The sequence below is a fragment of the Solanum verrucosum genome, unplaced genomic scaffold (genome assembly GCF_900185275.1).
Source record: "Solanum verrucosum unplaced genomic scaffold, falcon-dt-bn FXZP01000156.1, whole genome shotgun sequence".
NCBI lineage: Eukaryota > Viridiplantae > Streptophyta > Magnoliopsida > Solanales > Solanaceae > Solanum > Solanum verrucosum.
Genome location: NW_026020354.1, coordinates 884,787 through 896,659, shown reverse-complemented (window position 1 = coordinate 896,659; position 11,873 = coordinate 884,787). Strand labels below are relative to the sequence as shown.

At 38.4% G+C, this 11,873-nt stretch overlaps 1 protein-coding gene across 1 annotated transcript; it reads left to right on the top strand.

Moving 5' to 3' along the window:
* The first annotated feature begins 7,033 nt into the window (after positions 1 to 7,033).
* On the top strand, positions 7,034 to 7,683 carry LOC125837642 (uncharacterized). Its single transcript, XM_049516730.1, has 2 exons — positions 7,034 to 7,331; positions 7,391 to 7,683. The coding sequence occupies exons 1-2, from the start codon at positions 7,034 to 7,036 to the stop codon at positions 7,681 to 7,683; spliced, it is 591 nt and encodes a 196-aa protein (XP_049372687.1).
* The last annotated feature ends 4,190 nt before the right edge of the window (positions 7,684 to 11,873 follow it).

Here is an 11,873-nt window from a genome sequence, read left to right as displayed (position 1 = left end):
ACCTGTTCTGCGATACGCCAAGTGCCCCTTTCATCACCTTTTTGGCTTGAGTTTTTACCCTTTCTTTGCTGTAACTTTAGGTGATCAAGATCGGGCTCGCCGATCTAGTCGACTATGCGCCAAGTGGTCCTTGTCTCACCATTTTCGTTTGCCTTTTCACCACTTACTCTATAACTTTTCGTGGGCTAAGTTAGCATCGCCAAACTCTTCGGTGACTAACCAAAATATCCATCAAATCGCTAAGTAAATCTTGTTCATGGGCTGACTTGCTGGAACTTTAGGCGAGCTGAAGATCTATTCGGCGACTCACTGAGTGGCTTCGGCGAGTACCAGCCTTGCTTTCCTTCAACTTCTTCAGCTTTTTCGCTCCTTTTTGCCTGGTAATACCCTTGCCCCTGCTCTTTTACCTTCATTGCTGCAAATTAGCACTTCAACATTAGTTTAGAGCATAAAATAGGCATTGAGGACTCTAAAACTTTAAATGTTAATCCCTTAATAAGTCGAAATCCCCGACTAATCAACACCCTCAACTTAAACTTTTGTTTGTCCTCAAGTAAAACACAAGATCAATTAGTTCAACAGAAGTTTCTACAAATAGTGCTACTAGAGACTCAACAAGAATGCACACGAGGTTCAAACTACCCATGCAATGTTAAACGTGCACTACAAGTTTCAAATTATGACTAGTCATCATCAAATAGAAACCAAGCTCACAATGCTTACTTCAAATGCAAATTGAAGCTCAACAAAAGTATTTGAATGCCCACACATCAAAAATGATTCCATTCCCACAGAATGCTCATCAAAATTTCAGAATTAAGGAATCAAGATTAACTCTTACACTCTTAAAGATAAACGCATGCATGATTCCACCCATAGGCTTGCCTGTATTTTCCAATCAACATGACATTAAGCTCAATCAAGATTACTAAGGTCATTCAAGGCTTGAAATAGAGGTGAGGGTAAAGGTGCATTCATTTTGGTTTAGTGACTTCTACCTTCCTGAATCATGGCTTGCATTTCACTCTTTCTCCTTTTCTTTCACTCTTTTTGATTTTCACAATCCACCCGAAGTTCTTTTATTCATTGGATACCCCTTTTCTTTTATCCACTGCAAAAGGTTCATTGCAACATTCTTTTCCAATATTTTTCTTCTTTTGTTTTTCTTTTCTTTCTATCTTTTTTATATGGAGGGGTTTCATCTTTTTCAACACAATCCTTCAAGGGTGAATTTCACAAACTTTTTGACTCTCCTTATTTTTCACCATGCCTCCTAAGTTGGCTATTCAAAACAAACCAATGATTCATGAAGATTTTAGGTCGGGAGGGAAGAGCTCAAATGTGCTCATGTTTCATCCAAAGAAAACGATAGACTCAAATGGTGCCCAGCTAGGTTCACACTCTCACAAGGTGGTCACAAAGAGGTATAATGGCAATTTGATTAACTCTCCTAAATTTATGCCTAAGATCATTTCTTTCAATCACCTACATTAGTCAATTGGACCAATGGGGCAAGTTCTAGGTATCACCAGGCACATATTTCAAGAAAATCTCACCACTCAAGGCCTTCAAAACAATCATCGATCATCACTCTACAACTTGAGCTCACGTACAACGATCATCACAAGACTAATTTCAACAATTAACTAGTCACAATGAGATGCTAAGATTTCACACATGACTTATGCACCTCAAATTTGTCATATTGGACTTGCACAAACATATCGTTCAATCAAGAGAACTATTCAAGTCATCGGCATGGATCAAAATCGATTCTTAAATATGCGAGAGAACAACCACATTCACAAATACGACATTCATGAGATAGATCAACTGGGGTTAAAAATCAACAATCTGATGTTGGGCTCTTTACCAACACCCCCCAGGAAAGACTAGGCAGTGTCCTCATTGCAAAGACAACTAATATAAATAACAATACTAGCACGTAAGTATCACTGAATGAGAACATTAGAGTAAGAGGAACTCTTCACTTAATGTCCAATAGTCGAGGGCTTTTCGAGGACGCCGAACTATTTGGCGAGATGCCGAACTAAAGTTGGGTCACCAATTTTTTCCAGAATGTTGTCCCTTCAGTTGGAGCAACAAGAGCGAGCTAAATTGAGCTCGCCGAACTCGTCGGCGGTGTGTCAAAAAATCTTGTGGGTCGCCAAATTTTCTAGAATGCTGGTCAAAACTGCCCCTAGGGTATGCGATGCACTTGGGCAATCAAGGACCGATTGGCGATTCGCCGAAAGGGTCCTTCCATCGCCCACCTATTGTTCTGTTAGAATGAGGACTTCAACATGCACATTGAGTAAACATTATTTAACAACAACTAAAACTTGGGTTGTCTCCCAATTAGCGCCTTAGTTAACATCGTGGCACGACGTGAAAATGCTCTCACACATCTTCCAGATACACAACTTCAATTACTGGTATGTCCTGACATTCTTCCAAATAGAGCTTCAAGCATTACCCATTTACTTTGAATGTTGGTCCTTCTTTGCCTTCAACTTCAATTACCTCATTCGTTAACACTCGAGTTAATTTGAATGGACTAGACCACTACAATTTGAGTTTACCCACGAAAAGTCTCAAACAAGAGTTAAAGCAAAACAAGATCACCCACTCGAAACTCTCGCTAAAGGATTTTAGCGTCACGTCAATTCTTCATTTTTTCCTTTTAAAAGGGATGAACTTTCATACGCCATCGGCCGAAAATCATTCAATTTATGGAGTTGATTGATTGTTCCTTTAAAAGCATATCCCCTCAATTCAAGTTTAACGCCTTCAATTCCCATAGTGCCTTGTATTCAAGCTCGATTGGAAAGTGACAAGACTTTCCAAATACCAATTGGTATGGCTTATGCCAATTGGCATCTTGAAAGTGGTGTGGTACACCTAAAGAGCATTATCCAACTTTCGAGACTAGTTAGTCTGATTTGCATTGACTATTTTTGCCAAAATACCCTTAATTTCTCGAATTGATACTTCAACTTGGCCACTTGTTTGCGGATAATAGAGGGTTTCAACTTTATACTTGAATCTATATTTTCTCAACAACGAGGCTAACAACTGGCTGCAAAAATGAGACCCTCCATCGCTGATAATAGAATGCGGGGTACCAAACCTTGCAAACGTGTATCATTTCAAGAACTACACCACACTCTTTTCTTAAAAGATGGACAAAGCTATAGCCTCTACCCACATTGAGACGTAATCAACCGCCATAATGATATACTTGTTTCCAAAAGAATTCACAAACGGTCCCATGAAGTCTATTCCCCAAACATCAAATAGTACGACGTCTAGGATAGGGTTAAGAGGCAACTCATGCATTCTTGATACTCCTCTTTGCTTTTGGCATTGTATGCATTGTTTAACAAGAAAATGAACATCTTAGTATAGTGATGGCCAATAGTAGCCACTTTAAAGCACTTTGGCGGTTGTGCCCACCCCGCTATGATGTCCATTAATAGGCGAAGCATGGAAAGAATTGATAATCGCATTGACTTCCACTTTCGATATGCATCTTCAAATTATCTGATCTGCGCATTCTCTAAATAGTTATGGTTCATCCCCAATGTACCTCTTTGCGTCAAATAAGAACCTCTTTTGTTGGTTAAAATTTAGGCCCTCAGGCATAATTCCACACACTACATAGTCAGTGAAGTCAGCATACCAAGGTGAGTTGCCATGGGTTACCCTCATCACTGTTTAATCGGGAAATTCAGCCACAATGTCCCTCTCACTAGGATCAACAATATTTGTTTCTCAATGGCATACACCACTGCTAGCAATTCGTGATCCGTGATGGTATAATTCTATTGATCCACATTCAAGGTCTTACTTGCATAATAAACTGGGTGAAATAGCTTCCCTTTTCGTTGACCAAGAACAACCCCCAAATCAACACCACTAGCATCACACATGAGTTCGAAAAGAATACTATAATCGGGGGCAATAATGATTAGGGCTAACACTAGTTTTTATTTTAGGCACAAAAATTCTTTGAGAAAACGTCTTCAAAGTTGAAGGTAGATTCCTTCTCTAGCAACTTACAAAGAGGGTGAGCTACTTTGGAAAAATCATTTATAAACCGCATGTAGAAACCCGCATGCCCTAGCAAACTTTGGACACCTTTTACCAAAATAGGAACAGGTAGCTTGGCAATGACTTTGACTTTTTCTTGATCCACTTGCATTCCTTCTCCTGAAATTCTATGCCCAAAAACAATGCCCTCCTTTACCATGAAATAACATTTCTCGTAATTTAGGAAAAGATTGGTTTCCCACACCTTTGTATTACCTGGTCATGGTGTTCAACACATGCTTCAAATAAATCACCAACGACCAAAAAATAATCCATTGTAACACCCCGTATCTGAAAAAGGGAAATGAAAAAGGTTTTTGGAAGTTGTAGGTGCTAATCCCAGAGGCCAACCACGGCCTGTGGGTAGCACCACAGACCATAGTTTGGTCCGTGGACTGGCCACCATGCCAAGTCTGCAGAGGCTCAAGACCACGGTCTGACCTACGGACTATAGGTGAGACCACAATCCGTAGTCGGGATTTGTGGTTCACTGGCCCAAGATTCATGTTGATGACCACTATCGACGACTGTGCAGAACTGTCTGTTGTCCTAACCATGTTCCATCAGTAGTGATTATGAGTCAGAACTGGCAGCTGAGTTTCAGTGTTAGTTGGGTCTTTTTGTTATTATTTTAATCCTATACTTCATCGTTTGGCCTATTTGTAAGACCCCTTTATAAGAACTTTTAGCCCTAAATTTCCCAATATAAATCATTCTCTCCAAACTCACCAAAACAAAGAACTCTCCAATAATTCTCTCTCTAGAACTTGAAGAAAAAGTAGGATTCATCTAGGGTATCAAGTCAAAGGTCTCAATTCCTCTATTAAAGATAAGTAATTGGACTTAAGGTAGGATAGTTTTCATCCATGAATTCCTTTCGTTTATGGAGTTCCCAAATTCTCCTATTTTCAAAGTAGAAGTCCCCAAGTTATCTAGGGTTTTCATCAATTACCATGGGTTCTCTTGATTATTGATTTAAATGACTGAATTATGTTTTAATATGCATGAATTGATGAAATACAATGATTTTATGATATTTCCCCTATGAACCCATATATACCCCCCCTTATGTTTTCCAATTTTGATCATATGATGTGGGTTGTTGGTTATTATAGAGGAGATTTATGAACTAAAGTATGAAGTAATAGAATCAAATTAATTTATGATGAAATCCCTATCTAGTCCTTTATTTCTAGATGTGGTGATTGAAATTATGCTTTGAACCTTGAAAGGGCAAAGTATAAGTATATGCATGACCTTATGAAACCTATGAAAATGTTGAAGGATGCTTTCAGAGTAAAGTATCAATGATGATGTTGTTGTTGTGTTGTTGAAAGGAAATTCTCATAAACACAAACAAACATAATTGTGAAAGGTTTTCTCACATAATAAGGATTCTAAGGTTGAAAGGTGTTCTCACCTAATTGAATCAAAGATAAGGAGCTATCCTAATGAAACTTAGCTAGGATTAAAAAGATTACATGCTAATCCATGGACAATAAGAACAAGTTATAAATGACTACTCCGTGGGAATCATTCTTAGCACTGAAAGGATATTGAGATGGAGGCACTCCCGTTAGTAGAGGTTGGGTTTCTGTAAGTAATCTCTTTATCCCTTACCTATATGCCCCCATTGGATGATTCTCTTCATAGACATCAAGTGGATCCATTTAAGCTAGAAGTTCATGGTCATTACCTTGGCAATTAGGACAACCCTTTTAGTTGTGGGAGACACTGGTGGATCACGTTACAGCTCACATGGTTTCTATTTCAGTTAAGGCTCATTCTCAAAACAAAATGAATAATGAACTAAGGTTACTTCATGAAGTATCTCATATGTTCTCAAAGGTTTGAAACATGTTAGCTTGCATTGACCATGTTTTATGAATTGTGTTTTCTAACCTTCTTATATCAGGTTTTAGCTTGGTCAATTGCATGTTCATGAAATGTCCCATTTTAGCATGATATAAATGTTTTATGCATGACTATCATACTAGGTACTTTTTTCTGTACTAACTCATACTCTTGCCTATATTTTTCCCAAATGTAGGGTCTGGATATTCAGGGTTCTCAGTTTCGTGGCTACTGATTGGCTTGGTTGATTTCCTGAGCTGGGTGAGTCCTCAGGCTTTGAGGACAATGTTTTATTATTTTTTAGTTTCTGTCTTACTTTTAAGTTTTGGACATGATGTATGGGCTAGGCATAATTTCATTTTATTGTATTAGATGGCTAAAGAGACAGTGTCTAAACTTCCGCTTTTCTTTTATAAAATGTTTTGGACTTGAATATTGCTTTTACTTCTTATGTTCTATTTCTTATGTTATGAATGATAAGTAGCTTGTATGGTCCTCTCGGGGTCTTATACGTCATGTTACATCTAGGGTGTACTCCTAGGTTGTGACAAACTTGGTAATCAAAGCACAAGGTTTAGAATGGTCCTAGGATTATGTCTCATCAGCCACATCTAGACGAGTCTTGGCCATGAGTGTGAAGTGCACCACATTTATGGATGAAAGGCTACAAGAAGTTTAGGAAACTCTACTTCTTTCATTACTCTAAAGTTGTGGCATAGAGTTTAACTATATAGGGTCTCTCTCCTATTCCTTTTTCGATGCTCTACCGAATATTTCTACTCGAAGGGCATATGATAGAAGGAACATGAAGGAGAATGCGCAACAAGAAGCTCCTTCTCAAGTTCTGGTCAATGCATTCACCGAATAACCTATAAATATGGAGTTTAAGGCTATTTTTCAAGTGTTGGCTCAAGGCATGATGGCCCAAGCCAATAGGGAGGTTGCGATTTATGTAAATCCAAATGTGGGTACGGTGGCATCAATGGTAAGGGACTTTACTAGGATGAACCCTTCAGAGTTTCATGCCTCAAAAGTTGAGGAAGATCCTTAAGATTTTATTGATGAGGTATACAACGTATTGATGATCATGGGAGTGACTCTGGTAGAAAAGGCAGAGTTGGCCACTTATCAATTGAAAGGTGTTTCTCAAACATGGTATAACAAATGGAAAGGAGGTAGACCAGAAGATGCGGCTCCTCTTGATTGGGAGAAGTTTAAGGCTAATTTTCTTGATAGGTTCCTTCCCCTTGATATGAGGGCAGTAAAAGTGCTTGAGTTCATCAACCTTCGTCAAGAAAGTCTGAGTATAAGGGAATATGCTTTAAAGTTCACACAATTGTCAAATTATGCTCCAATAATGATTGCCGATTCTAGGGCAAGGATGAGTAAGTTTATGTCGAGTGTGTCTAAAATGGTGGTTGAAGAATGTTGTACCACCTTGAAGCGGAGAAACTTAAGGAAAATTCTAGGGAGGGGAAGAGGGCTAAAAGCGGTAATGGTAATTTCTCTCATGCATGGTTCGATGGACATGGTCGTTCTAGATTTCGACAAAGTTTTTCCGGTCAAGGTTTCTCCAATGCTCCTCCTAAGTTCAAAAAAGATAGGGTGTCTGACCCTAAGCCTCAAGGAGGGAACGGTAATGGATCTTCATTCCGCATGTCTACTTGTGCTAAGTGTGGAAATAAGCATAAGGGTAAGTGCCTAGCCGTCACGGATGGTTGGTTCAATTGTGGTTAAAGTGGTCATAAAATAAGGGATTTCCCAATGCTTACGGCTAAGGAAAGAGAGGGAAAGAATGATCCTCCTAGTGGTTCGGGTTCCAATGCTCCCAAGCAAAACCAATTTTATGCACTTCAAACTCGTGCTGAACAGGAGGGTTCTCCCGATGTGATTACTGGTATGTTGAAACTCTTCCAATTGATGTTTCTTCTTTACTTGATCCCGGTGCTACCTCATCTTTTGTGACACCATATGTGGCTATGAGGTTTTATGTTCTTCCGGATGCATTGTTAGAACCTCTTTCGATCTCTACTCCTATTGGTGATTCTATTGTGGCTAAAAGGGTCTATAGAAAATGTCTCGTTTCCTTGTCCAACAGATTTACTCTAGTTGACTTGGTACAGCTTGATATACTAGATTTTGATGCTATCCCTTCCTATAGATTGGTTACATTCATGTTATGCTTCCATTGATTGTAAAACCCATGTGGTCAAGTTTCAGTTTATGAATGAGCCTATCCTAGAGTGGAAGGGGGAAAATTTTACGCCTAAGGGTCAGTTTGTTTCTTATCTTAAAGCTAGAAATATGATTTCTAAGGGTTGCTTGTACCATCTAGTTAGGGTGAGGGATATAGATTTTGAAACCCCTACTTTTAAGTCGGTCCCTTTTGTGAATGAATTTCCAGAAGTGTTCCCAAATAATTTACGCGGTATTTCTTCCGAAAATGAAATAGACTTTGGTATTGACCTTTTCCCATTTACGCAACTTGTTTCTATTCCTCCTTACTGTATGTCTTTGGCAGAACTAAAGTAGTTGAAAGAACAATTGAAGATTTTTTAGATAAGGATTTGATCCTACAAAGTAAATCCCCATGGGGTGCTCCAGTTTTGTTTGTTAGGAAGAAGGATGGTTCTCTTCGTATGTGTATTGACTATCGGTAGTTGAACAAGGTGACCATTAAGAATAATATCTTTTTCCAAGAATATATAATTTGTTTTAACAACTTCAAGGGGAAAGTTACTTCTCTAAGATCGATCTTCGATCAGGTTATCACCAATTGAGGGTGAAAGAAGATGATATTCCAAAAATAGTTTTTCGCACTTGGTATGGTTATGATGAGTTGTTGGTGAGGTCGTTTGGTTTGACTAATGCCCTGACGGTATTTATGGAATTGATGAATATGGTGTTTAGACAATACCTTGACATGTTTGTGATTGTGTTCATTGATGACACATTGATTTACTCAAGGAGTGAAAATGAGCAGATTGAACATTTGAGGATTGTATTTCAAATTCATAAGGACCAACAACTTTTCGCAAAGTTTAGCAAATGTGAGTTTTGATTAAGGTTTGTGGCATTTCTAGGTCACAATGTTTCAAGTAAGGGTATTGAGATGGATTCAATTAAGACAGATGCAGTAAAGAGTTGGCAAAGGCCTCTATCTCCTAAAAAATTAGAAGTTTCTTGGGTTTGGTCGGTTACTATAGAAGGTTTGTTGAGGGGTTTTATTCTATTGCCTCTCCTTTGACAGCGATGACTCAAAAGAAGGCTACGTTTATATGGTCTGAAGCATGTGAAAAGAGTTTTCAAGAGTTAAAAAATAGACTTACTTCGGCTCCGGTGTTGAATTCACCAGAAGGAACGAATGGCTTTATGGTTTATTGTGATGCCCCTAGAATTGGGTTGGGATATGTTCTTATGAAAAATGGTAAAGTTATTGCCTATGCTTTAAGGAAACTTAAGATCCATGAGAAGAATTACCCTACCCCTAACCTCGAACAAGCGGCGGTTGTTTTTGCCTTAAAAATTAGGAGGCATTACTTGTATGGTGTTCTTGTTGACATGTTTACCGACTACAAGAGTTTGCAATATATACTTAGTCAGAAGGATTTGAATCTTTGTTAAGGAAGGTGGCTTGAGTTATTGAAAAATTATGATATGAGTGAGCTCTATCACCCCAGTAAGGCGAATGTGGTGGTCGATACTCTTAGTCGGTTATTTATGGGTAGTGTTGCTCATATAAAGAATGATAAGAAAGAATTTGTTTGAGACGTTCATAGATTGGCCCGCTTGGGAATTAAATTCGTAGACTCTACCAAGGGTGGTGTTATGGTTCATAATGGTTCCGAATCATTTTTTGTGGTGGATATGAAAGATAAGAAAGGTCTTGATCCAATTTTTTTAGAATTGCAAGAAGCGGTACTTAAAAAGGTTGTTGAGGCTTTCTCCCAAGGGGTAGATGTTGTGCTTAGATATCAAGGTAGTTTGTGTATTCCTAATATCGATGACTTGAGGAAACATATCTTTTTCAAAAGCCCATAGTTCTCGATATTCTATTCACCCGGGAGCCACCAAGATATACTGTGACATGCGGGAAGTCTTCTGGTGGAATGGGATAAAGAAGGATATTGAAGGATTTAAGGTGAAGTGTCCTAATTGTCAACAAGTGAAAGTTGAGCATAAAAAACCAAGAGGTTTATCCCAAGACATTGGTATTCCTACTTTGAAATGGGAAGAGTTAAATATGGATTTCGTAGTAGGGTTGCCACGTACTCGGCGACAACATGATTAGATTTGGGTTATAGTAGATCGGATGACAAAATCATCACATTTTATTTCCGTCAAGGTTTCCTATTCGACGGAGGATTATTCTAAGTTGTATTTGAGGGAAATGGTAAAGTTGCATGGAGTGCCTTTATCCATTATCTCCGATTGTGGTACTCAATTCACTTCTCAATTTTTTAAGTCTTTCCAAAAGGGCCTTTGTACTCGTATTAAGCTTAGTACGACCTTTCATCCCTAAACCAATGGGCAAGTGGAGTGTACTATCCAACTTTAGAAGACATGTTGAGAGCTCGTATAATTGATTTTAAGGGTAATTGGGATGACCATTTGCTATTGATTGAGTTTTCTTATAATGATAGCTATCACTCGAGTATTTATATTGCTTGATTTGAGGCATTATATGGTAGGAGGTATAGATCTCCTATAGGATGGTTTGAGGTAGGTGAAGTTGCCCTAATAGGTCCCCAATTGGTACATGATGCTATAGAGAAAGTTCAACTTATTACAAAAAGGTTGAGAACGGTTCAAAGTCGACAAAAGTCATATGCTGATGTTAGAAAAAGAGATCCTGAGTTAGATGTTCATGATTGGGTTAACTTGAAAATTTCACCCATGAAGGGTGTGATGAGGTTTGGCAAGAAAGGGAAGCTTACTCCCTATTTTGTAGGCCCATATCAAATTTTGGGGCATGTTGGTAAGGTTGATTATGATCTTGATTTGCCAAAAGAGCTGGCATCGGTGCATCCGGTTCTCCATATTTCTATGTTGAAGAAATGTGTTGGTGATCCGACATCCATAGTTCCATTAGAAGAGTTGGAAGTTAAGGAGAATCTTTCTTATGAGGAAGCTCTGGTTTATATTTTAGACCGACAAGTCAAGAAGTTAAGAAATAAAGAAGTTGCTTCCGTGAAAGTGTTATGGAGGAATCATTTAGTTGAGGGTTCTACTTGGGAGGCCGAGGCCGATATAATGTCCTGATATCCTCATCTATTTCCTTCTACCCCTACTCTAGCTTGAGGTAATGAGTTCTTCATGGTTCGTTCCTTGTTTTGGAGTCATGTGTTTTAAGTATTTTCCATGATTTCCTTATTTATGCATGTTCATGAAAAGTTATATTTTTGAGAAATGAGTCAATTTGTCTGATTTTCCTCATGTTGTTGTGCATTAAGAATGAGTTGCATGAAATTATTTATTGAACATGTATTATCTCTGCTATTGAGTATGAATTGCATAAAGGCTCCATGAGAGGATGTTGAGCATGCTTTTAGCTTGGAGAAGGTAGGTCCTCCTCGAACATGAATAATATTGAAATTTCATGCATATTGGGTTGCTAGGTCTAGTTCTTATTTCCCTTGTGATGCATTGAACATACTAGTTAGGAATTGATATTTTCCTCCTAGGAGATGTGCATTTTTAGAATTGCATTCATGTTGGGCTGCTAGTTTCCCATCTTCCTTATGATGTGTTAAGTATGTTTTAGCTAGGAGTCGATGTTTCCTCCTTGGTTGTGTGCATTTTGATGAGTTTGCATGCATAATGGGTTGCTAGTATTTGAGTCTTATCGTTTAAGATAAGCCTTAAATCTCATTCGAGGATGAATGATCCCAAGGGGGAGATATTGTAAGACCCCATATCCAAAAAAG

Bases quoted from the DNA above. Each gene is read 5' to 3' on its own strand.
- LOC125837642 (XM_049516730.1), top strand. From the start codon at position 7,034: ATGGGAGTGACTCTGGTAGAAAAGGCAGAGTTGGCCACTTATCAATTG. The intron at 7,332-7,390 runs GTAAGTTTATGT...ACCACCTTGAAG, and splicing joins CGATTCTAGGGCAAGGATGA to CGGAGAAACTTAAGGAAAAT.